This window comes from Anguilla anguilla, chromosome 2 (assembly GCF_013347855.1).
Source record: "Anguilla anguilla isolate fAngAng1 chromosome 2, fAngAng1.pri, whole genome shotgun sequence".
Taxonomy (NCBI): domain Eukaryota; kingdom Metazoa; phylum Chordata; class Actinopteri; order Anguilliformes; family Anguillidae; genus Anguilla; species Anguilla anguilla.
In genome coordinates, this window is record NC_049202.1 from 36,697,210 (window position 1) to 36,724,943 (window position 27,734).

A 27,734-nucleotide genomic window follows, 5' to 3' on the forward strand; every position below is an offset into this window, starting at 1 on the left:
TGCATGGAATATTTATGGAAGACGCATTATCAAACAGATAGATCTGGTCATGTTTGCTGATTGGGCCATATGTTGCTCCAATCTTGCTATAACAAATAATATAGTAACAGCTAAGACTGTTCTCAATAAAAATATCACTGCATAACATCAAAAGTGCCGTTCAGTATTACTGATCATTGAAATAAGCATGGCAGATATAGAAGTTCTTGCTAGGTATAAAAGTAATGACAGTGCAAGCAGTGATATATGATCAATGTACTGTAGTCTCTGTGAAAGGGATTGCAGTCCCTCCCCCCCTGCTTGTCATGCCTAACCGTGTGCATTAGTTGTGATTACATAGTGCCCCCCAAAAGTATGGTAATGGTAGAGTAAAATGTATCATCTTTATTATATGCTTAAGGCATTTGGCTTTAAGATAAAAGGATGAATATGGGCCACAGTGCCGATTGTCATCTTTCATTTTATGATATTTATATGCGTATGTGTTTTACCATTTTACAGAAACTGCTGTCCCCCCATTTTTTTTGTCTTTAGCCTCCACTGCAGCAAGTGAAATGCATGCTTGATTGGATTGAAATCAGGTGACTGACTAAGCCAGTCCAAAACTTTCCACTTTTTCGCCATTGATGAATGCTTTGGTTGCATGGGCAGTCTGTTGTGGATCATTGTCTTTCTGCAGGATTAAGTACTGGCCAATGAGGTGGGAGGAATTTATTTGTACATGGCCAAACAATATCTGTCTGTACACTTCCGAATTCATGCTGCTTCTGCCATCCTCAGTTATATCACCAAGAAAAACGTGTGAGCCTGCTCCAGAAGCAGCCATACATGCCCAAGCCATGACACTGCCTCACAGATGATTTCACAGATGAGGTGGTATGATTTGGATCATGGTCCATTCCTTCCTTTCTCTATACTTTTGGCATTCCTTTGCTTTGATAAAGGTTTATTTTGATCTCATCTGTCCAAGGAACTTTGTTCCGGAACTCTTCTGACTCATGTCTGAATTTGTTTGCAAATTCTAATCTGGCTTTTTGATTCTGGCTGCTAATGAGAGGTTTGCATTTTGCAGTGTAGCCTCTTGAATTTTGCTCTCGAAATCTTCTGTATATGGTGGCTTGTGATAATTTCCCCCTGCCCTCTGGAGCTGCTGGTGATGTCACTGACCATTGTTTTTGGGTTTTTCTGCACAGGTCTTAGGATTCATCTGTGGTCAACTGCAGTTGTCTTTCTTGGCCAACCTACACGTTTGTGTGTGCGTGCGTGTATGCGGGTGCTTTAATATAAATCTACAAAGAAGGTTTGTAGAATTAAACACTTGCATGAAAGGCACGTAGAACACAACATAAACCAAAACATACTGTAGTACTGCATGGAATATCTGTAGTAGACAACATATTACACTACATGAAAGATGCCTAGAACTCAGCATATTCATAGACGATAGCATATAATGCTACATGAAAGGTTTATAGAACATAATGGATAACACTGCATGGGCCCACGTCTTTCATCCATTCTGTTGTCGCACAGCAGTGTTCATTCCACTTTATACGTCTTCACTCAGGACTTAATCACCAACCAAAAAACGTAATTATTATTTTTCTTTCTTTCTGCTTTTATGCTTCAGTCTTCACGTCTTTTAAATGCTCCATTTAGGGGTGAATTTTAAAGCCAACGGTGAATAGAGACTGTGTGCATGCTTCAAAGACTGTTGCCATGGCAACCAGGTAAATTGGAATCGAAAAGGAGGGCTTTTTAAAAGATAAGCTACGTTTTTATTACACTGAATTAGAATTGTGAGGCATGATGGACTCGGCTTAAAAACTCCTGATAATGTCTGCCAGCCACCAAAAATGCATTACTTTAAATGCAACTAAGCTGTTGATTTGTGTTTGTACATGCAATGTAATTGTATCAAACAGCTTGATAAGTACTCCATATGTCCAAAAGTATCCGGACGTCGAGGGCTGTTTTTCATGGTTTGGGCTAGAACCCTTAGTTCTAGTGAAGGCAAACCTTAATTATACTGTATATAATCACATTCTAGACAATTCTGTTCTTCTTCCCCATCATTTTGGGCAAGGCGCTTTCCTGTTTCAGTATGACAATGCCCCTAGGCACACAGAAAGGACCGTATAGAAATGGTTTTGTCGAGAACAGTGTGGAAGAACTTGACTGGCCTGCTCAGAGCCCTGACCTCAACCCCATCCAACATCTTTATGATCAGTTGGAAAGTCCAACTACGAGCCAGGCCTATTCAACTAATCAGTACCAACCTCACTAATGTTCTTCTGGCTGAATGGAAGCAAATCTCTGCAGCAATGCTCCAACATCTAATGTATAGCCTTTCCAGAGGATGGGAGATTGCTATAGTATCAAAGGGGTGGACCAACTCTATATTAATGCCCATAATTTTGTATGAGATATTGGATGTCAGGTGTCCACATACTTTTGGCCATGTAGTGTACTATAAAAGAGCCAATTTCATGTGGGACACCACGAAAAGCAGACTTGAATTAACATAAGGAAAACAAGAGATCTGGAATGCTGAAATAGTCATCATATTAGGTACTTGTTTTTAAATTTGATGACTGCTAGAAGTCTGCATCCCATAGACATCACCCGAGACTGGGTATCTTCCCTGGTGATGCTCTGCCAGGCTTGTACTGCAGCCATTTTCAGTGTTCGTTTGTTTCTGGGGTGTTTGCCTTCAGTCTTGTCTTAAGCAAGTGAAACGCATGTTCAATTGGATTCAGGATGAGTGATTAACTTGACCAGTCAAGAACATCCTGCTTTTTGGCTCTGAAAAAAATCCTTGCTTGCTTCAGCAGTATGTTTGGGGTCATTGTCCTGCTACAAGGTGAAGCGCCATTCAGTGAGTTTTGGAGCATTTGATTAGATCTGTACACTTCATAATTCATCCTGCTGCCGTCAGCAGTCGCTTCATCAATGAAGACAAGTGAGCCTGTTCCAGTGGCAGCCGTACATGGCCAAGCCATAACACTACCTTCAACACATTTTGCTGATGAGCGGGGTGCTTTGGATCATGAACAGTTCCTTTCTTTCTCAATACTTTTCTCTTTGCATCAGTGTTCTTGAGAGTGGAGAGTGTTCTTGATCTGTTTGACAGTTGAGAAGGGGCTTTTCTTTTCTTAGTGTTCTTTGGTCATCCACAGTAGTCTTCTGTGGTCTACCAGGTTGTTTGCAATTGCTGAGCTCACCAGTGGGTTCCTGCTTCCTAACAATGAATCAAACAGTTGATTTGGTCTCTGATCAATTTATTCATGTTATTCACCTTCATGATGGCATTAACACTTCTTTTGTCCTCATATTGAGATACAACAGCAAAAGGTTTCAAATGCAAATTCCACAACAAGAATCAGCTGTAGACCTTTTGTTAACTGTCATGTGCAAAAGCTAATGATGCAAAGACACACAGCTGGTCAAGAAACTGCTGACCAGCCAATTTTCCATTTCATTTTGCTCCCCAACAATGAGGGGGCTATGTATAAAAAGGGACACCCATATTTGTTGTTTTATTTCAAATCCAGTGTGCTCGAGTATAGAGCCAAAACAACAAAAATTGTTTTGCTGTCCCAATACTTTTGAATTTAATTGTCGATACTAAGGTATATGAATGTGAATAGTCCTGATTTTAGAATAGGCAATATTTGAGTTCCTATGAAACCTATCAACAGTACAGTATGCTAAACCTCTGGTTTTGCATTAGTCTGCTTTTAATGGCAGCATCTCACGCATGATTTTGAAGCAACTAACCGGTTAACTGTTTTTTGTGTGCCTTTTAGTGTTTTCAACAGGATATAGCATTTCACATGCTCAGACGAAAACATCATTAAAAGAAGGGCCTAGGCTGCAATATGCCTATTAATAATTTACAACCATTGATTACTGGATGTAATATATATGTTTTTACTGTACAGATTGCAAATAGTGATAACTGTATTAATCTCTATGCATAATGCCTTATAATACAGTTATCTATTGTGCTGAGCATTGCATAATGTGTTTACACACAGGTGCCCAAGAAGTTGGTGCAGAGTTGTGTAAATTAGTGGTCACCAGCCCTTGTCCAAAACAGTCAAACTCATTAATGTGAACACTAACAATAATAAAATAAAATGCAGAATTATGACTAGTAAATGTATATCAATTTGTCTGTAAATGAGCAAAGAGCGTTCGGTTTAAATTGTTGCCTGACTTTGTGTTCATTTGCGTTAACTTAGTATACCAACGTAGTTCCCTTTTTGACAGATTGAGTATGACATCTGTAATAGTATAGTGTCTGTTGGCATTTTACCCACCACAGAGCCAGATGCAGATCAGAGCAATTGGGAATACAACCAAAAATCTGCCCAGAAGGGCAGGATATACTTATGGTAACTATACATAAGGCAATAACTGGCACGTGGTATTCGTGTTATTTCAAGATAAATACTCCCGCTCCTTATAATACCAGTATGTTTAGCCAAATAAATCGCATAATGAAAACAGTTTTGCGGCAGAAGGACCTTTGATGGAGAGTATTATCTTACACCCTCTTAGGTTGCTGTGTACACTCAGAATTTATTTTTATGAGCCTTCCCGTTGGTTGAGCAGGGTGCCAAAGTACTTGCAGGGAAGGACATAGCTCGAACTCCAAGTATGTTTCCACAGCGCATCCATCAATGTCTGCCTGACAGCTGCCTTGTGCACGCTGGACCACGCTTATGCGCTCGGATCGGCGTGCTCAAAGTGACCCTGAGACATTCGCAACTGAATGCGAACCAAAAATTTTAATGAGGATGCGACTGGCCTTCATGGCAACTAGAGCCTGCGATAGGATTTAATATATTGGCTTGGGACCCTGATTTATCTCGTCATTTTCCTCTGCCTTCGAATACATCATGTATAACAGTATACTAAATGAGTGATATCGATGCTTGTTTGTAAATGAACACCGATTGATTCTGCTAATTTAATGGTGACACTAAATACTTAATAAGCTGGTTTATGGGAACATTATTTACTGGAAAGACACTGTCGCTCTGTCGTAACCGATTGCTTATAGGAGATTATTAAATATGTTTATCCATGTTGTAGGCTTCTTATAGCTATCCTCCAGTCGCCCGTTTCAGCGTTTTAATTAATATATTTACCAACCGTAAGTTCATATTTTATTAATCACAAAGCTACAATTCTCTTTACTCGAGTAATGGTTCATTTGATCACTGTCAGTCACTGGTATTTGGTGTAGCTCGCTGGATTCAGTATCCAATCAAATAGGATAACTTAATCGATAGTGGATTACTTGTATCCATCCACATTTTTTCACTATAGGGTATGGTGAAAAGGATATTTAGTGTAGGCTGTTTTGTCCAATGTTTAATTGATGGGCTCACTCAGTCAGCACACTACAAATGTGTTTCAGTGATATTACTCTTCCTGCACTGACACATTTGACACGGTCTATAATTTACACCAGAGTATCAGTCTAAACAACGTTCATCTGGCCACTGCCAAAAGAATGCATGCTGTCTCCACGCGCCAGCACATAGTTTAGCCCATGAATTAATTTGATCTGAGGGGGTCACAGAGATACAGCTGAATTGTTGCGTTGACACTTAATATCAATGTTATAAAAAGAATATTCTATTTCCTAATTAAGATAGGCCTGGAGAGTGCACTACCACTTCGTATATGTCGGATGATTTTAAAACAGGGTACCATCCAAGCAAAACAATGAAGCTCTGACGCGTAAACCTTTTTTATTTTAAGGAACTGTAAACGCGAGCGTCAAGGAATGGAACTGTTCTCTGCCCTACACTAGCCTATGCGATCGCTTTCCTGATGTCGGTAGAGATCCCTTCAGTTGCGCATTACCGTGGAAAAGGGGGTAGCGCGCGTGATCGGCAGGATTTCGAAAGCGCGAGCCCGGCGCTCAGCTGTAGCAGTTCAGTTCTGTCACACGGCTGCGAAAGAAATGTTGGGTACAGACGACCACGGAGAAATTCAGAAACGAATCGGGACAGGTAGGTGTGAAATGAAATACTTTAGGCTTGAACATTAAATATGCCAAGTGAAATAAGATATGAGGGTTGCCAGTGTATTTTATTCCAAGAACAAGTTTCTTCCTCGCAACGAAAAACACCGCTTTTATAGCCTAGATGGATTATCAAATATGCCTGTTCCCTTCATGATACAATGAAGAGCATATTGATGGACGTCTAATGCAGTGGTCCCTCTCGAATATTTACAAAATCATACATTTATGCTTAGTGATGCCTCAGAAAATTATCCTGTACGATAAACACCGACTTTTTTGACGTTGTCAACTTGACATGCAGGTTGTCAGGTGTGTTATTTAACGAGTCTGAATAAACGCTAATTTAACGAACATTATTGTAGAGAATGTTCTTTTAATACAGCGGTCTGCAGTGCTGTGTATGCAGGTCTCTTAAACTACTGTGCATGCATGGTGAAACTTTAGCCCAGCCTTAGTCGTGTTATTCTTATGAACTTGTACTCTGACGAGCTCGTGTGCACGGCGAATTTCTAGAAACAAGATTCATTGTTTCAGTTCATAGCCACATGCTGTTGCAGGACATGAAATTATGTACTCCACATTGATAATATTTTTAAAATGCGCTTTCATTGAAAATTTAACTGGCCTGTTCTTACGCATTTCACACAACTGACAGGGGAAGGTAAGAGCTTATCTGAAGCCGATGTGCAGGTTTTTTGTTGGCCATGTGTTTCTTGTGGTCTTTATAACAAGTTGCCCATTTTGACAATTTGAAACACAAGCACGCACACACACGCGCCCGCGCGTCTTTGTCTTGTACCGTACAACATTGCGATTAAATGAGTACAAAATAGTAAATTCAAACTGGTATAGGTGAAACGTATTGAAGAATAACTGAGTGGCTGGTGAAGGGGCTGTGGCTTAGAGCTAGTTGTGAGTACATACATTTGTTAGACAGGCATGCTGTATGCCCACGCACATGTACAACTTAATGAAGCATTTACAATGTAGGCTGTTTCATTATCTTAGCAGAGCAGAAAGGGGTTTGAGAGTGAGGAACAACAACTGGTCTTTGGATATTCAAAAATATTTGTTTGTTGATTTATTTGATACTTTACTGGTATTTATTGGTTAAATCCTGCAAGTAGAATTTTTATGATACGTTGCTTGAGATTGTGTTTTGTAATAAATTTACAAATTAAGTAGCTGCATCTTTCAAAATAAGCTCACTGTAGTCCCAATGTTCTTTCTGACTGTCACATCTTGTGATTGTGCCAATTATCTTTTGACAAAGTCTTCATGAGTGAGGGAAATTGGCAAATATTTCTTGAGAAACAAGAGTATGGCTTTGAAGAAGAGTCTGTTTCACATATCAGTGCTTTGGTAATATTTAATTCATGTTTATGTAGGTCTGGCCTGAAAATACAGGCAACGGATTTTGACAATTTTGCTGTTACTGCAATTTTAGAAAGTCTGCTTCTAGCTGGTGAAATGATTGAAATTCAAGAAAACATTAGTGAAGTTGGACAGGTCAGTCTCAAGCCTGTCGATTTTCAGTTTCACTGACATTAGCGAAGGGCCAGAGCTTAGGGAGGGTATTTGCAGTTGTGCTATGTATACAATACTGTAACAGAATTTACAGGACTTGCGTGCAGACTGTTGCAACTATGAAATGATTATTTATATCCTTATTGCTTTTCGGGGGGTCAGAGGTTCCCGAATGACAGTTATATCAAAAGCAGAGGAGTCGTTTGTGCCTGAGCTCCCTGGTACACATGATACCGAGATTTAGAGCAGTGTAAGAAGTGCGTACCATGATTTGTGTGGGTAAGTGTTGACAGGCTGCATTTCCTCATCACTTTGCATCGTCCATCACCTGTCGGGACCCTGTCCCATAGACCCACACTGCGCAAGTCTAAATCTGTTTGCTAGTGACGGCTACTAGGAACATTTCAACAACTGTCAACCGGCGGCACAGTCTTAGCTACGGTGTTATTTGTTTTTGCTTTGGGACCACTGACCAATCTTCTGCCGTTCTATGTGGGGGAAAAACGACCAATTGCACGCCATGAAAGTGTTTAGGTGGAGGAAATAAAAATGTTTTTTTCAGTGCTGCTATGACTGTAATTTTGGGTAAAAGTTTGAGAATTTAGAAGTTTCCACAATTTATGTATTGTGTAAGAGGGGTTGCTGTGTGTACTGACAACTTGTTAAATAATGAATTCACTTGATCTATCCAGCTAAAGGAAGTGCAGTTCTTCAGACTGCCATTTGAAATGTCCAGGGCTGGACATGATTGCAGCTCTGAAGGGTGAGTGTGAAGGCCCTGTGTTAGGGCTGCCAGTAGAAGGGCTCTGTTCTAAATGCTGCAAGGCAAAGTAAGAGAATGCCCCTGTGACCGGGGCAGCTGCCTCACCTGGGGCAACAAAAGCAGCCCTGTGTGCCACCAGCTTGCCCAGTCATTTAGTCAGCATTTAATTATGCCCCTGTCCCCGGGGCGTGCGCAGGGTTTACAAATCTGCTTGTCATGGGGGTGCCAAAGAAAAGAGATTAGTGAATGCCAGGGTGGGGGGAGGTGGGAATTTATGATTGCGGGTAGCAATAATAAAAACAATGATTCTCGACACGCCCAGGTCCTGGCGTGTTGCTGAATTCAGCGTCCGTTTCCCATGCATATTCCCCAGGTACTTTGCATGTAGGCTACTGATTTCAAATCAATGGTTGCTATGTCCTATGATTTTCATGGTTTGTGGTTTTTTTTTTTTTTTTTTGTAATTGTGTCACTATATCTAAAAAGAATTTTAACGATTAAACCGATATGGTACAGTAGCAAATGTAAATCAGTGAATAATGATGCAAGGATGGCTACTATGAACAAGAACGATGCCGTTCTTATCGCCCTGTCATTCAGAGAGACTTGTTGGAGAGTGCAGTTGGAATTCTCTCTAAATTCTGCCAAAAAAATTTGCTAAGTATTATTGCTATTGCTTTGTCGTTAATAGTATTATTTCTCAGCAAATACCCTGTTGTTAATTATATGCAGGGGAAATAGAGGCACTGAATTCACCAGAACACCTGTATAGAAATCTAGGTGAGGAGGACATTGGATGAAGTAAAAAAAAAAAAAAAAAAAATTACGTCCATCTGAACGAACTTGGTAGCTCAAACCGCCATCCACTCTCAACGAAAGCCCCTGCTGGTGGTGCTAGTGCAGTTTCTACTCTGGCCAAAAAAGTAAAGTAGGTTACATGCTTAAGGATAGGCTTTAAGTACTGTGTTATAAACGCATCATTTCACACAGGCAATTTACTGAAATGATTGTTTTCAGCTGCTCCACTTTTGTTTGTGTGTTAAGTGGCCTATAGGCAGACTGTAGACTCTGGCCAAATGTTATCATTAACAAAAGTTACACTCAATCCATTTCAAACAGACAATCAAAGTTATTATTGTCATCAGCTCAGTTTTGGTTAATGAGTTATATCTGTTCAAACTTTGTTGAGTTGACATAATGTTAAAATTTGAGTTAACTTGCTGCTGATCAAGAATTGACAGTTAATGACGGTTAACTTGTACTCATTTATAACATAATTACAGCTAGATAGGCTAGCTCACAAGAGAAAAGTTCCAAAAAGAAGTTTTAATATGACTTCAACGCTATATATTTTCTAGCTTTGCAAAGATAAATAAACCAGAAACACAGGGTGTACTTAGTACATTAAATATGTTGATGATCAAGTTTGCCACATTATGATAGCCTACCAGGGTGACACACTTTTTGCCCCCAGGTTGCGGGAGCCTCCTCTTTTGTTTACAGACATGAAGTGGGTTTATCAGCCAGCCAGACCAGCCCGACTACTTCAGGCATAGCTACTGCTTAGATGCCATTTTTCACTAGATGTCTGCTAGACGTGCCTAGAATAATAGTGAATTATATTAACTGGACAATCCATTCAATGACTAGTGCCCCCACTAGTTAAAATGTAACCCCAGGCTTCTGACATGGCAATGTGGGCCACTCGGCAACTCTAGCCAGTCAAGTTATGTCATATACATACATATTCTACAAGCATTAAAAAAAATCTAATTATTATTGTATTTGGGTAAAACTTTTTGGGTAAAATTTTTCTAGTTCATTAAATTGGCACCTATGACCGCATGCCCCTGCCCATGACCAACCTTGAGAACACTTCCTCTCTGTAGGATGACATATTAAGTATATCCAGCATGGCTAAATGCCTCCCATGCATTCTCCTGAGAAGAGAGCCCCATCTCTGAATTAAACCATTCTGAAAAGCCACCCCCCCCCCCTTCTGGGCCAGAATCCATTACGAGAAGACAGGCTTATTTACCCTGGTGGAGGTAGTGCTGCTGTGCTACCAGTCAACCGGACATCTCCACATCAAAACTCTGTAGTCAGCAGAACTGCTGTTAGTGCTAATTGTTAATTGAAAAAACAATTAATATTTAATCAGACTTCCATTTGACAAAAAGCTGGCAGCCCTTCAGAACTACTTATTTGAAGACTTGGAATTTGTCGTTTTCTTAAGGAGATTTGGGGGTCTGTATTTTGAAGTGCTGTGAGGTATGATAACGCAATTATTTTGCCCCCTGATATTGGAGACATTTTGGGCAGATGATGGGCAGATGATGAATGAGAACTGTTTTGCATCCAGGCCAGGGAAGAAAATTACTGAGAAAAAGGTGCATGTCAAAACTAAATAAAGAACCTGACACTAATGGGGCCCAAGGAATTGGTTAAGAAAGTGCAATAGAGCAATGTCCCATTTGTCAGCGCTGAATTCATTGTGGTATTGTGGGAAATGTAGTGTTGGGAGCGTAAAAGTCTTCATTATGCTGCTAAAAAACTGAACGGGAGTGTAAATCAGCCTCATCCCTCCCACTTAGACCCCAGCTTGTTGCCTTAATCAGTAGCAGGGAAGCCCTGGCGTGGATCCAGGGATGTTGCCTTTGCGCCAGGCTCCTCAGCTCAGCCCTCCGGGTGCCAGGGACCCCTCGGCATTGATATTCTCTGCTGCTGCTAGCCATGGAATGATGGGCATGGTATTATCCGAGAAGGGGGAGGGCTACTGACTGCGAAGTTGCCTTGTCAGCCCTGGCGCAGGATTTCAACACCAGGATGCAAGAAAGCTATTTCATCGTATCGATTTAGAACTGTGACTTTCTCCCAGAGTTTCCCTCCATGATTTAAAAGGCTTATTTCAGATTGAAGGATTCATCTCGCCCGTGACTCCGGAGAATAAGAGCCAGTCAACCTTCCGTCCCTTTCCCGCTGCTATCTCTGAGCTACAATCCCCAATAATAATCTGGCATTTGGAGAGGGTTTTTTTTTTTTTTAGCTATTGCCTTTTTTTCGGTCGATTGTGAATCTTTTCATTTATTCGTCATAAGACTTACCTTTGGACTGGGATCCGGGGTCAGTCGACCTTGTACAGCTGAGAGGCGTAACAGTGTACAGATTCCCCATCCAAACACACTTATTTTACGGTACTGCACCGCTCACCCATCGCACGCGTAACACAGTTGCGACAGGGGTGATGTTAAAGTGTGATGTCACCGTAATGTCATCTCCAGATATGTGCGAGTGCGGTTTCAGAAGCTTACCTTTATCCTTGAGCAAATCCTATGATCCTGGGGGCTCAAAGCGCTCTGCATTAAAAAGGAGTCAATTTGATTGATGGACTTCCTCAGTTAAACAGGTATACTCTGTTCCTGTCTGGGGAAGAGGGTACCACTGATTAAAAAAACCTTCGGCTTTGGGAAGAGGAAGATCTCTTCTTTATCTGCCGAAATGCTCTTTGTACAGCTGGCCATTTCTTACAGCCAGAATGTTGAAACCAAAGTTTTATTCCCAATCACTTCTCTTCAGTTAGCTATGTGTTCTCTACCTGCTGCATATTCTTTCGGGAGGTTACTGATCTAATTTAAATTCAAAGGCTGCATACGTGGAAATTCTTGTGTTATTTTAGAGAATTTTCTTTTAGTGATTCTATATACCATATATTCTTTTATTCTGTGTGCCATGTATTCTAATGTTTTCACTTTGCGATTGGATATCCCATTGTGTCAGTGGAGGTTCCTCCAGGTAGGCAAAGGAGGCTCTGCCTCCTCAAAATGAAAAATGTATTTTAAAAACTCCATGTGAGAATTAAGCGTAGTTAGTTTTAGTTATTAATTGTGGCAGAAACAGTGACCTTTATTGGCCTGAAAGGGAAATAGTGTGAACCTGCACCTCGGGCAGTCTCAAACTTAACTCAGAGGAGCTAGTCATCCATTATACATATGTATCAAAGACAGAAGCTCCAGTTTTTTTTGTTTTTCGTTTTGTAATATTTTTATTGTGAAAAGTCACATGAGAAGAGGAAGTGCTTTCGTCCAATCATAGTTTCCAAAAATAGCAACCATGCTAGGACTTATAGTAGATTGAACAACACTACCGTCAGTTAAATATATGAGTCTCTCCTTTCTAATATTAAGGGGTGGCTACCAAGAAATCAGTAATAACGACAGAGATAATGAGTAGCAGAATTGTCATAAAATTCTTTAATATTATATTATTTAATTCAACTTGTTTTTTTAATTAGGGCAGCTAGACATTTTTAGATCAATTACATTTTTTTATTTAGTAAAATCAGCATAGCAAAAGGTAAACTGGGTGAGCTCGCTAATGTTTATGGCGGATTTGCCAAAATGAAATAATTAAATAAATTAAATTAAATATGGAATGAAATAGATAAATATTTAAATAAAGTAATTGGTAAATAATGTAATACTCGAATGGCTTTTTTCTTTTCATAGCGACTTCTCGATTGACTTATTTCCAAATAGGCTTTTTATTTCCGAAACTCCTTTTATCGTTTCATAATGAGACTTTTCAAAATGGTTCAGATTTCCTGTCGCATGATTGTGGCAGGACATACTCACACGTGTCTGAATTATTTAATTATTTCAAAATAAAATGAAGTATTAATATAATTATTTACATGTCTGTTCATTTATTTATATAATTCCATATTTATTTATTCAGCTATTTCATTTTGGCATGTTTAGTCCTCCATACACGTTAGCTAAAGAAAAATCTTGTTTTCTTGAAGATACAGTAGATAAAGTAGCTAAACTGCCAGGCCAGTCGAAGGCATAGTTGATGTTATTTGTAGTAATATCCATCCATTAATGTATTGTGATTTATCGTGGTGCAGGGATCTTTAGAAGCAGCACTAGCCTACTAGCTGTCCCTAGTGAGGCTATACAAAACTAACTCGCACATTTTTCCTCCCGCGGCGGATTCAGTGACTCTAGAAGATTTGTTTGGGAATTAATTAAACAAATTGCTATTTGACCAGCAGAATTTAAAACGAGGGCAGATCTAAACTGGATATCATAAAGTCATCAGAAGATGGAGGGTCAAGATCTTTCAACACAGGCGCATATACCAAAATGAAGTGGGTTACCAGATCAGTACTAGAGAAGTTATTTTGTTGGCCTCGGTATTCTGCTACAAGTAATGGGTGAGTCACAATACAGCTTTTTTGCTGTAGCCAGTTACAGTATAGTGTCTTTCAGCTGATTTGCACTGAGACCGTAGATAATGTTGTCCTGGTTGATAGTATGCTCCATTTCAGATTTGCCTTTGTGGTGAGAGCAGTAGCCGAGTGCTATGACCAATCAGATGGCTACGAGGCTACCACTAGTGTCTTGTATTAAGTGCTATTTGGCCAACTGAATGAGAGGCTCTGTATACATTAGGATAGTAGAAAAATGGGGCAGCACTAGTACCGCCAGTTAGACGCGAACCTGGGCAGAACCTCGGCTTAAAAAAACAGGGATAAAAAGCTTGCCTCCTTTCTTCCAGACCCCATGAGCTGCTTCTGCATTGTACAGTTTTTTTTCCAGTCCAAAAGCCCCACCCCACCTCCCACCATCCACTACACCTTTAAGGAAATTTTGTCCTCGTAATGTTCTGGTGTAAATTCTATTAGGTGAAGCAAGTGATAAGCAACACTCTCTGCTCCTCAACTCCCTGTAATGGTTCGACGCTTACACCCGAGCTGTGCTTTTGGATGTATCTGTTTACCAGCAAAAATGCCAAAAAATGTTCTGCTAATTTTGGCCTGTTCTATTTTGGATAAAATGAAACTTGCAAACATCCAAAAAAAAAAAATAAACCATTTTCTCCTAGTATAGAATCCCCCGATGTGGTTTTTGGCCCACGTAATTGCTGCAGTGTGCTCTTTGAGTTCAGATGTGTGCTCGCTAGCGTGTGCAGTCAGCCGCCCCTTCCTTTCACTCTGCGGTTCAGCAGCTGAGCTGCTACTGTTACTACCAGAACCACTGTGTAACTGGCACAGTCAGATTGAACATAATTGTTGCGTATTATATATATTTTTTTAAACTCAGCAAAACCTTATTCAGTTCTTCAACTGTTATCCAAATTACTGCAAAATTATAGGAAGATGGCAGGAGGCCTGCAGGACCTGGTGTCCTGTATGTATATTTTTGGCCTGGAAAAATTGCTTCAAATTGTGTTCTGTCATTTCCCCAGCGGTGTGCCCTTTCGCCTGCGTGTCGCGCGCCACATGTATAAATGGCGCTTTGACTTTGTGGAAGGTGACATCACGGCGCAAGCTGGCGGTCTGCAGGTTTCGGGACGCCGAACCCGACGGGGAGAGCGACTCCCGCGGGGGGACCTGCGCGCCCTCCTGCGCTGAGTAACAGCCTCTGACAGGTCCGGGAGGACACAGGTGCTTCGCCGCAGAGGCCCGCCTCCCACTGTCTCGGATAGCGAGCCGGAGAGCCTTTGACGCGCGTTTGCCGTTAGGAAGCCGCTCCGAGAGAGAGAGAGAGAGAGAGAGAGAGAGAGAGAAGAGGAGGGAGACGGTCAGGTCAGTGGCAGCTTCGGAAACGGTCTGCCCGAGCCTTGGCGGTCCAGTTCCGCGTCGCCGCCAGACAGCCTGTCTGGCCGCGACTGAGACAACCTCGAAGTTTGCGCTGAGGTATTGCTGTACGGGAGCAACACATTATAAATAATGCAATGAATGGGAAATAAAGTTCAAATACACTGCTTTAATGCGACAAGTGAAGAGAGGGAAAGAGACAAAGTGCAGCGTTGTCCCGCGTCCCCTCCTGTGGTAGCGTGGAGAAATAAATGAAAAGCAAAGGGGGGGGGGGGGGGAGTTGAACAACGGCAGGCAGACTCAGCGCTTCTCTTTTATTAATCAGGCTCTTTTCGCGACGGCCCTCGTTCGCCGTGTGCCTCTGGCTGACTTCAGAGGAAAGCGTTCTGAACGACTGTTGCTCTCCTCCAGAGGTGAATTGATTTATCTCTGCTGAGTTTCCCAGGGCTCCCAAAATGACTTGTTTCCCTTCGGTTTGATACCTATTTTATGTGTATTTGCTTTTCTGTACCCATTAGAAGAAACAGTGGCTCTACTAACGGAAGAGAAACATGGTGGCACCAACACGTACAGTACCTTAGACGTGAACGCGTCCCCGTTTCCCACTTTTGCCCCTGTCTGTCCTTCCCCTTGAATTCAGTAAAGCAAGTTTCCACTGGCAGTGTTATTCATAGAACAATCCTCTGTCACTGCTCATGCTGTACCATGTTCTAAAAAGCACATTAAGTCAAGTGAAGAATTAATATTGTAATTTGCTTCAAAGTAAGAAAATGAAGGGAAGGTGAATGCCTCTGTTGGAGATCTGGGAGCAGTTTAGTTGCCTGGAAATGAAGCTCCCACCATCCCATTTCCACCAGTTAAAAGCCACAAACCCTTAGATGATAGTTTCTCGTTTAAAAAAATACATTTATCATGGTTAGTGAAGGCTGAAAAAATTGCCCAATGTAGTCCTATTGGAGCCTGCTCTGAGGAAGCAGCGAAGGGTTATCGAACTCAATTCTGAAGCGATCCGCAAAATTGTGGCCTTTACTATTCACAATCATCCCAGAGAAAGGGTGTAGGTTGTGTTCCTGACAGATGTGCAGAGCATGCAGGGCCTTGTCCCTGTGCAAAGACATGCCCCCATCATGCTTTCTGACACTCCTGGGTATTGGGATACCGCGGAGCATAGCGAGTTCCATTGATCGGTGCAGCCAATACCAGACCATGTCACCGAATGCTCTCTGTTTCTGGCTGTTAGCTAGAGGGAGGGGGTTTGTTCCTTCACCTGCCCATACATGCTGCTTTGGTAGGAGCATGAGACCAGGACAGAGGGGGCAGATTGGGTCCATTGTCTTGGTTTGTGCCCCCAGCTTGGTGCTATGAGGCTCTGAAGTGGTACTTCAAACCTGAAGCTGGCAATTTCACAAGTACAGGCCAGTGTTAGCCCCCGTGGAGTTCAGAGACCTATAGGAAGAAGACATCTGCATGAGGCAAAAAGGGAACATCCCCAAAAATTATGAGATGAAGATTGAAGAAAGCAAGCTAACATTTATGCCATGTGACCCTCAGTGCTTTCCGAATAGGAAATGCACAAAGTCAAGTAGTTGAATAGTAAGCAGTTGATTCTGAGACAGTCGCCTTTACACTATGAGATATGAGCATTCACAAACAACCAATCATTTGATTGATCAATGTAGGATTCCATCAATGTGGGAAGCAAAAATCATGAGTCAATGCACAGTAGATAAGAGGGAGGATGAGCACACAGATCATTGCCATGACAATGCCAGGGTGATGACAAGGAAAATAACATTACAGCAGCCAGACACTGCGGTTTTATCAGACACCGAAAAATTGCCTCGAGAAAGAGAAAACATCCTAGATTTTAATCCTCACTGAGACCATGATAGGATGCGACGTCTTCAAATTTAAAATCCATCTGCATTCTTGTTGTTGTAACTTGCCCTGGCTACAGTTCATTAACAATCTGTCGATACCACAGAAAGTAAGCACGCATATGTGATTCTGCCGATCAAGAAAATGTCTGGCTACCAGGGATTTAGTATCACCTCTAATGGATTGGTGTCCTGTGCTCATTTATATGGATCCAAAGTTGTAAGTTGGAATTGCCTCCATATGAGAGAAAATAAATTATATTACTGGGAGTTAAACATTGTTAGGTAGAGCATTTTAGGTAGAAAGCCTTTTGAGTCTTATGTTGAATTATATTGAATGACCCTCTTAATGGTATGACACACTAGGCAATGACGGCAGGGAAAAACACACAACGTGTCCAAATGATGAGGGACTGCCATGTTTGCACACACCAACATATATTGCAAATGTAAACCCCTGCAATAAAGGGAAATTGTAAAGGCTTCCTTCCTTGCATCACCTTTACTCAAAAACGTTTCTTTATCACCCTGGTGTAAAATCATTGGAATCATATTCCATGTAAAATTTAATAGGGTTACTAGATCTTGATCTAGCAACTGTGATCCATTCCTGAAGTGACAATAGAATGGAATATTGGTAAGAAATAGGTTTCCTTAATATACATACTTTTTCTCCAAGAACATGAATAATATTGCATAGTCCAGGGCAAAAGCAACTCACCTGTATCTGTAAGTAGACGTGGCAACCCAAAGTTGTGTGGGTGGTGTCTGATCCTCTCTAGTGTAAAGGAAAAACTGCATAGCCTCTGGACTGGTAGCATGCATAATGTTTGTATACAAACTAACCACATCAAGTCTGAACATGTACTAGGTCTCATTACTCGTAAGATGAACTTGTGAAAACTATTGGATAAAATCCCCTGTGTCTTTAAGATAGGAAGCCAGCAGTCTAATATAAGCACCAATGTAATTGGATAGCAGCTGTCAAAGAGCCAATGCCAGCAACTTGTGGAAGACATGCTACATTAGTCAAAGATTGATGAACCTTCAGTAGTGTGTGTCTGTGTGTGTGTGTGTGTGTATATATATATATATATATATATACGCACACACACAGACGGATGACAAATTAAAGGAAAAACCAACAAAGTCTTATAAGGTGTTGGGCTACCACAAGCCACCAGAACACAAATTGCCTTGGCATAGATTCTTCAAGTCTCTGGAACTCTACTGGAGGGATGTAACACCATTCTTCCCAAAGATATTCCCTCATTTGGTGTTTTGATGATAGTGGTGGAGAGCGCTGTCTAACACGTCAGTCCAAAATCTCCCATAGGTGTTCAATTGGGTTGAGATCTTGAGACTGTGATGGCCATAGCATATGATTCACATCATTTTCATATTTAGTAAAACCATTCAGTGGCCCCTCATGCTCTGTGGATGGGGGCATTGTCATCCTGGAAGAGACCACTCCCATCAGGATAGATATCATCATCATAGGATAAAGGTGATCACTCACTCAGAATAACTTTGTTGCAGTGACCCTTCCCTCTAAGGGAACAAGTGGACCCACACCATGCCAAAAAAATGGTTCCCATAGCATAACAGAGCCACCGGGATCAAGCATTCTCTTGGTGTACCGTTCTTGTGTACGCCATTCATGCACTCACCAACTTGTCGAGAATATGGTGAAGGATGACTCATCTGACCATATATATATATATATATATTTTTTTTTTTTTTTTCCGCATCTCTGTAGACCAGTGCCTTTGGTTTTTGCAGCACTGAACTCTCAAACATGCATTAATCTTTGTAATGAGGGGTTTATGCACTGTAACCCTACTATATTATCCCCCTCTATGTAGTTGTCGATGGACTGTTCTTGCTGACACAATCTGATCACATCCTGCATTGACATTCTCAGTCACCTGAGGAAGAGTTGCTCTTCTGTTTTTACTTACATATTGCACTGATGCATGAGCATCACGGTGTGCTTTTAACCACAATGTCTCACCCTATTTACTGATGTCTTTCCCATAGATCAAAATGCAGATGTCACTTTAGTCACTGTTCCTATTGATACACTTGCCAGTTGAGCAGTCTTTGTGACTGAAGCTCCTGCCATCCGTGCCCCAAAGTCACTTAGATCTTTTCCTCATCCAGTCGTGTTCTGGAGCTGCCAGTTATCCTGAATCGTGGGCTATTTTAACATACTCATCAATGTCAGACTTGATTCTGCAGGTGGGGTGTTTTTTTTATTTTTTATGAAAGCTTTAATTTTATTCTACATTACATTCCAGCCTGTTCGTAGGGACCAGGCCTCCTCCCTTGTTTGCTAGTGTGACGGTAGCATGCTAGTTCTTCACGCGGCGAGTTGTTGAGCTTAGCGTCTGCAGTCAGCGGCGCTTGCGTGTTCGAATGTCATCAGGAGTCACAGATATGGCCTCTCGTCTCAGGCCTCCTCTGACCTGTAAAGGGTGTGATCTCACCAGGCCCGCGTCCTGAAATAAATCTGCCTCGGCTCAATCTAGCCCCGGCCTCATAAAGAGGGTGACATTAACAGACCCTCGGAGTGTTGTGGAGGGCCCTGTGTGGCAGGCTCCACGGGGCTGGAAGGGGAGAGAGAGAGAGAGAGAGTGCAGACTGTCTTGTTAACGGGCTCCTACCGCTCCTTCCTCTGACGGACTCGGAGCTCCGCGCAGTCAAAGCAAACGACTCATTAATGGCAGTGGGCCCGAGAGGTTTAAAAAGGGAGCGGAGGTAATCTCTCCACAGAAAGCAGGGCTTCCGTGGGGATCAGTGCTGATGGCGGTTTGGACACAATTTTTACACTGAAGGCTGCACCAGAATCACATTATTCCAGTGGACCTGTCTGGTACATTTATCATGCAGTTTCGTTTACCTTTCTTTATTCATATTTGTGGCACGCTATACTTCTAATATAATTTTTAGCGCAGAACCTTTTGGGAACTCTATGGTTTTTACAGTACATTCATCTTCTAAACACAACATAGTCCTCGAAGTGTACACAGCCTGTATTCATTACATTTTGCAGTAGACTGATGTGAGGTCATTTTAATGAACGCTTGTGTGCGGCGGTTAAAGGCAGCAGCATATTAATTGACTGTATTTATCTGATTGTCAGCGCCTCCCTGTTTGGGCAGGACTTTAAAGCGAGATCGAGTGGCTAATGAACCTGGAGCCCGGGAACCGCGCCCCTGTGCGCTCCTCGCTCACACCTCCCCGCCTGGCGACGCTCACACTGGCCGCAGTGTTCGGCGTCCGCACACAGGGGCCGGCTGTGCCCTTCTCCCCGGCTCTGTAACCAAACGCCCAACAGAGGGCCAGTGTGCGAGGCGGACACACCTCTCCTTCCTTCCCCCCCCCCCCCCCCCCCCCCCCCCTCCCCCCAGGCCCCCAGCGCAAACGCAAGAACACAAAACATCCCCCCCCGACACGGCACGCAGAGTGGGCGAGAGAGAGGAGAGCGCTTTTTAAACGCGCTTTTGGCTCCCTCTGAAGCTGTTTGTTTGCGGTGGTTTGCTTTCGGCTGTCGGGCTCTGGGGAGCGTTTTGTCATTGTTAACCTGTGACCGAAAGGGCTCTCGCTTTAGGAGGGGAGGTGAAGCGGACTGATTGGTGCTAAATGTGTCAATGAATGAAACCGATTCATGCAGCAATGAAGTGAAGAAATGGAATACTGTGCACGATATTTGTATGGAACCTATTCATGACCCTAACACTGTGGGCATGATTCAGTCAAATCTCTTTAAGGGCATGTGGAGGTCTGTGTGCACTGTATGTCCCCATAGATATGCCTGTGTTGGTATGATATGGCTTGTGTTCCTGTAACTGTATGATACTGTGTGCATTTATAACAGTGAAGAAAGCCTAGCAACATCATTGTGCGAATGGTGAGAGAATGGTTGCAAAAAAAAGTCTTAACAATGCTCATGTGACCCCTGTCCTAAGAAGGTGGTGGCTCAAGCTGGGGCCTGGTGAGGCTGAAACTGTTGAGTGCCGATTCCACGGAAAGGCACTGACAACTGGACAAACGCGTCTCCATCGCCTCCTCAATCTGAAAAAAAAAACACACACAAAAAAAATGGACGGGCGGGAAGTGAAATGTGTGGGTTTCAGAAGCAGATGGCTTGGAGGGCCTTCCCTCCTCTCTGAGTGAAAAAGTCACTGAAAGTGGTCTGTTCTCAATGAAAGGTCAGGCTTGATGAGGAGAGCAGGGTCGCTCTGCTATGAGAGATACTCGAATGTGGGCGGCTGAACATTCACTCTTTTATGCCTGTGTTTTATCAACAGAAAAACACCTGAGTTCTTTGCACACTGGTAGCAGCCAGAGATTATTGAAATTATATTACATTTGAGGTACATAAATATTGATTTGGAAGATAAAGAATTGGATATAATGTCAATTTGAAATATCTGAATAACTTTCCATTTTCTTGTAAACAATAATACATTGTGCATTGTTAACAACACTGTTAGGTTGTCAACTCATAGTGTCAAATATACTTTTCATTTTTAATCAATGTTATCCTTATCAGCTAGCACGCTGAAGATTTTCAGCTAATTCATTTTCTTGCCTGGTAGCTCATGAGTTAACGTTCTAAATATAAGCTGATATCAGAATAGTTAGCTATATAATTAGCTAGTTAAATTTCTTGCTTACAAAATCAAAATCTTGCTTCAAATTAATGATACAGTACATATCTTGCAAATGAAGCATGCAGCAGCTTCAGTCTTTCTCACCCTAATTAGTTGGACATATAACCTTTATTCGCTAGTGGATATGCTTTCACTGTTGCTAGCTTATTAGATATTAGTCCTGTCAGCTCAGCCAGTCGTGTTCAGCGATAGGAGGTGGAGAAGGAGCTAGCTTGCCGAAACTTCCAAAATTGCTTCAAACCCCCTTTTTTCGTCATGTCAGTTCTGTTTGGAAAATAAGGGAATAAGACTTGTAAATGTAAAATATCCAAATGGTTTTGTGTTTTTAATGATGGAAAATCTGCTGGGTGACACATCCTGTTACAGCACTGTTGGACAGAAGGATTCTTTCTCTTTCAGCATTCTTTCACTGGAGAAACATTGCCATAGTGCAGCCATTTTTGACACATCAGGAGAAATTAATTATTGCTTTCATTTCTAGTAGGTTAGATTACTGTAATGCCCTACTCACTGGCCTTCCAAAAAAATCAATAGAGAGATAACACTTTATTCAGAACTCCACTGCAAGACTTTAAACTAAAAGCAGGAAAAGAGAGCATATTACTCCTTTTTTAAGCTACCCTGCATTGGCCACTTTCATTTTAGAATTGATTTTTATTTTAGAAGTCCTTTTACTCAAATGCAAAGGGCTCAATGGTATAGCACCTTCTTATTTTTCCAACTCCCTAACATTTTAGCGAGAGCCCTTAGGTCCTCTGATTCTGATCTTTTAAATGTACCCTGTGTACTGCACAAAAGTGGAGAAGCATCTTTAATCCACTATACCCCAAAACTGTCGAACACCCTACCCATTAGAGAAGCAGTTTAAAAAAAAAAAAAAAAGTGGGCTTTGACGGGGCTTTTTAAAAACAAACTTAAAACCTACCTGTTTACTTTTAATCATCTCTTTATTTTATCATTGTTTTTTAAATATTTTAAATTTTTACTTGTGCTTATTTTGTTTTTCTCTGCTATTGTGTGTATTTATTTCACATGCAATTTAATTTTATTGTTATATCCAATTGTTTTATTTATTTTTTATTCACTGCACTATGTAAAGCAATTTGAGCTGCAACTCTGTATGAAAGGTAATACACAAATAATGTTTATTATTATTATTATTATTATTATTATTATTATTATTATTATTATTATTATTATTATGCCAAAGGGGAAATTTCCGCAGGCAAGGCAACTCAAACTGTACAAGTGTTTCTGTTCAAGTTTATAAGGTGGTGGACTCTGGAGGGGAGAGCACCAGCGACTGTGCGTGTCATGAAGTAAGACAAAAGCTCTTTTATTTTTACCTGTATGACATCTCGACTATTTGTTAAACAGCAGTTTTTTTTAGTTATGGTTTCTTTCATTTTCTTTCATTGCTGTTTGTTTGCGTCCCTACTGCTTGGCAGACTCTGTAATGTTGTTACTTCTGCTGTTAATTTCTGCATCCAGCTGTAGAGCTCTACTCTTTCAGACTCCTTGGTGCCTTTGTAGTGGAATGAACTTAGTCGCAATATCTTCTGTCAGTCACACTAACCTTTGTCGTGAATTTTTTTATAATGCTGAAACTGGTAGGCTAGATGCTACTGCTCAAGAAGAATGCATTTCCTTGGATAGGTAAAAAAACATCATTTATGTCAGCGTTATATAACACTGAGAAAAACTTTAGAATTTCCGCGAGTAAGCAATTATTTATTTATTTTCAGTGTGTTTAAAAGGTACGCTGCCTGAGAATGCCTGATCTCAGAACAAGATGCAGTACTGTATGTACAAGCAGTTGAAAGCTTTGATGGCATTCAGAATTTCTTTAGCATTTTGAATGCTCCGCAGGAAGTTTCTAACTTATATGCTGATTTTTGCATATTTGCTTTATTTGTGGCAATTCAACATCTGCTCTTTTTATTGTGAAATTGATTTTACTTTTGGAGAACCAGTATTTCCCCGCCTCCTCTGACTTTGTTGCTATATAGATATAGATAGTTTTGTTTTTATATAGCCTCATTTTTCGGGTGGTTGTCGTATGACAGCTGTCATTTATGTTTTAGCCTGCTTTAACATGAAGTCAAAGCAAGCAGGGTGTGCTTTGTAAATTTGTGTAAAAACAGAAGTCACGTGTTTCTTTATCGATAATGGAGTTTTGCAAGTCAGCATCGAAGCAGAGCCGTCCCCTGCTAACCCTTTGCCTGAATAGCCTGTTGACTCGAAGACAGTGTGGGCTAGTGGGCGTAATGTTCACGCACACCGCCGCTTTGTCAACAAGATCTGAACTAGCCTGCAAAGAGTTGCATGAAGATAGAGACACAATATGCCTGCGTAATCCATCTTTTGAACTTGTCCTTCATATGCAGTAAGCATTTTCTATTCACTAATAGCTCGCTGGGAACACAATCGCTGTAATCACTCCTCCTTAGCATACGAGCAAGACTTTCCCACTTCCGGTTTTTTTATCCAAATACAAATGCTTTTATCAGTTCAACAAATACAGATATAAATAGTCAGCTCTGCGCACACCTACTACTCACAGATTCTCTCCAGTCTTTTAGCACAAACCAGTCGATACATGACAGGTGCTGTTCCCTGTAAAATAGGGCAATTGACAAAAACGTAGGACTGTGTTTTACCAAAATAACAAAAAACGTAGGACTGTGTTTTACCAACATAAATAGAATTACTAAATTGTTGACACTGTCAACTACACAGACATCATTTTGACAGTGCTTGGAAATTTAATCAGACGTGGCCTTGCTGTAAGTGATGCGAGGGTGTTGAGACTTCAGCTTTGTGCAAACACGCTTATCTCGAGCAACTTACTGGTTATTTTTTCTATAGAATCCATTTATACAGCTGGATATTTTTGAAGCAATTTAGCTACCCACGGCTACTATGATGGCACCCCCCAGCTGGGAAGCAAACCGCCTACCTTTCAGTTATACTTCTAGTCCCCTAACCATTATGCTAATGTGCCACCCTATGTTAAAGTCACATTCAAGTGCGCATGTGTAGGAAAAAGCCACAAAAAGGCAACTGCATACTGTAAAATTCACAGCAGGAGAGTCAAGTAAGGCAAAATTCACCCAAACAAAAACGAAAAAAATGGGCTTATTTTTTACTGATAGTACAAATACCCAGAGTGTGATATGCATGATGCTCTGCTTTCTGAGATAGTGCTCCTAACATGGCTTCTGCTGATACGGTTAAGAATGTTTAATATGAGAAACACTCCATGCAGATCAGCATTCATGCTTTCAGCAGATTGCCATTATCTTTCTCCTCCCCTCCCCTGCATTTAACAACAAACTGGGCGAATTTGTCCTTTGAAAGGGCATGCTGTCCCAAAGGCCGGGCTGTCCGACAAAGGACAGCCTGGCCTTTGCTGTTCCGTTGTTGATAAGGGAGAAAAACTTTTTTTTTTTTTTTTTTTAACTTTCATGGTAATTCAGCGACAGAGCTTGCATACGAGTGGAACTTCGGCTTTGGCTGCTGAGTGCTGTTCCTGTCACCTTTTAACCGGTCGTTTTAAAATAAACAGGGACGGCTCTTTGAGCGCCGCGCGCGTCCTGTGGTCCTGGTGCCTCCTCCCATGGGAACAGGCTCTTTGTTTATACGTTAGCACAGAGATGATACGCTTGCTCGCGATAAGTCGCCAGACGTCTGGATGTAGTCCCGTCCCGGGGTGCTTTGCGGATTAAAGAATGCAACAATAGAAGGAGACTGACAGGGTAACTCTGACCCCTCTTCCACAGTCTGCGCCATACCGTGCAGCTCTCTGTCCCCTGACGGACTCCGATGGTGAATCATTAATCCTCGAGGAAGCAAAACCGGTTTAGTCGACCGCTTGTCCGTCCAGGGGACCGGCAGCCTACCGTCTCACCTTACACAGAGTGACCTGGGCCCTTGGTTTTATCAGCTCCTACACACACTTAAAGGGTCTCCTTTTCTACGGCATGAAGGGATCCTTGGTGCTTCAGACTTACTGCACGCACGGTCTCCCGTCTTCTGCTGTAATAGTTTTCTCTGCCATGGAGAAGATAATTCCGGCTAGCCCCACTGCCCCTAAACCCCCCACACCCCCACCGGCTTTTGCTAATTCATGTGAATGGAACCTCTTTTTTTTTTTTTTTTCTTAGACAACTGTGGACTCGCTCCCCAGCCCTGTTGTTCTTGGGTCCCGATGTGGGACCGTATGGGTGAAAGCAGGGGGGGGGTAAACTGGACCTTTCCGTTCCCAGTTAAAGCATAAAGGAGGCATCCCACCCTGTCCTGTGAGCTCACTTGCCTTTTTGCACTAATGATACTGTGCAATGCTTGGCTGTGGGGACAAATAACCGATTTCCCCCCTTGTCTGAATGCTCTGCAACCTCAGCAACACCTGCTCTGTATTGCACCTGGGGGTCATCTCAAAACGGACTGCCCTCGCTTTCAGCATTTATGAGAGCCGTTAAGCTTTACTTCACTTCAGCTTTGTTCTTTATATATTTATTGATGTGAAGAGTGATTTGCTTTTAATGGGGACAAATAAATGAGCTGAGCTTGTAACATTGAGATTGTAGTTTTTACATTGTATCAAATATATATAGGTTAATCAGTATCATTTCGTAAAAGGATGTTAATTGACTGTAAAGCTATATGCAGTTGCATAATAGACATATGGATTTGTGTAATAATTATACAAAATACGTTACGTAATTGCATTGTTATATAAACGTGATTACAGTTTAAAAATTGAACTAATTGACTTTCCATTAAAATGCCATTCACCGCATGATATTGGACATTTTAATGGAAAGACATTTAGTTAAAAGGTAAATGCATAGAAGTGTTCGTGAAACAGAAAATGCAGTCTGCCCAAGATATATTTCAAACTGACCATTTACATGCCCGTTTTCTGTAGTCTGGTTATATACAGTATATAAGAAAAATATGGTCTACCCAGAATGACTGTGTCACATTCTGCTTCTTTACAGCTACCATTTCAGTTCTCAAGTATCTACATCTCTAACCTCGCTGTATCTTTCTCCCAGAAAGTTGGTGGCGCAAGGTCGTGTAGTCATTTAAAGATAAGACCATGGGTAGTACAGTGTATGATTGGAAAAACTTAAGAAAACCTTGAAATGTATATTAAACTGTTTAGTGACCAGTTGTAAAACGAGGCTACAGCTTCAGTAATTGGCTGTCTGCTTGGTGATTTTGCAGTGCAGGAAAATAACTTGGGGGGAAATCATAACATGCATAAATAATTAACTGCCATTGAAAAGGCCATTTCTGTTTTGCCAAAATTTATTTAAATGAGCTTCCTTACAAGACTTTTTCGAATGTTTACTCAATTTATCTATGAATCTACATCATGTAAATTAAGAAAAATATTTATCATCAGCTATCTCCTTGATTACTTCCCCTTTTATGTTAACAGGAAATGGTCCTGTAACAAAATGAAATTCTTCATATATCATTTGAATAGAGTCTGGCACTTAAGTATTCAGCTATCAGTAGAGAAACATAAAGATTTTGTAGATGCGGTATACAGTTCAGTGTGTGGCGTTCACTATTATTATGTTGGAATCGGCCAGGAGGGATCCATATTCATCTGTAACTCTTCCAAAAATATTATGTTCTTGTGCTCTGGCCCTTAATGATGGGTTGTCTTTTGGTTCTCCTCAACATTAAGAGCAGTTCAGAATTCATCATGGTGAGTTTAAATCAGCCCAAAAATGGATTCTCACTGCAGGGAAACTAATGGCAAGCTAGAGCTGAAGGGGCACTGGGATACATTCCAGAAAGTGCAGCACACATCCAACGAAGGACCCATGAATAATCATGGTCTCCAAAACAGCTGGCGGTAATATCACTCCTTACTGAGGTCCTGATCTGGTAGGTAAACCACAGAAACACTGAAGTATAACTATATTTTTATAACAATCCAAAAACAAGACAGTGGAGCTGATCTGGACCTGCAGTCATCCTAATTCCAAATACTTTTTTATAATTGAAAATACTTTTGTTACATTGAACCATTTAAGGTTGCCTCAAAGGGTTTTATTTCTGAGTCTTTGAGATCTGGGATGTGTTAACATCAACATTGAGAATAGATAACACATTACTACTATCTCCCTTTGCTCATCTGAATGTACTTACAGACATAGGTTTCATAAATAAGTGTCTGTGTGTGAGCTTTAAAAGGCTAACAAATCAAATGATTGCTCAG

At 41.3% G+C, this 27,734-nt stretch overlaps 1 protein-coding gene across 2 annotated transcripts in view; it reads left to right on the forward strand.

The window, feature by feature from the left end:
- znf385c (zinc finger protein 385C) overlaps positions 1-27,734 on the forward strand; it is a 226,451-nt gene that overhangs the window by 30,955 nt on the left and 167,762 nt on the right. Inside the window, exon 1 of one of the 2 annotated variants that reach the window (XM_035407096.1) lies at positions 5,662-6,032. The exons of the other annotated variant lie outside the window; for it this stretch is intronic. Coding sequence (XP_035262987.1) covers positions 5,984-6,032 — 49 coding nt within the window. The 5' untranslated portion in view covers positions 5,662-5,983. Of the gene's footprint in view, positions 1-5,661; positions 6,033-27,734 lie in introns of those variants that run through there. 2 annotated transcript variants of the gene reach the window in all.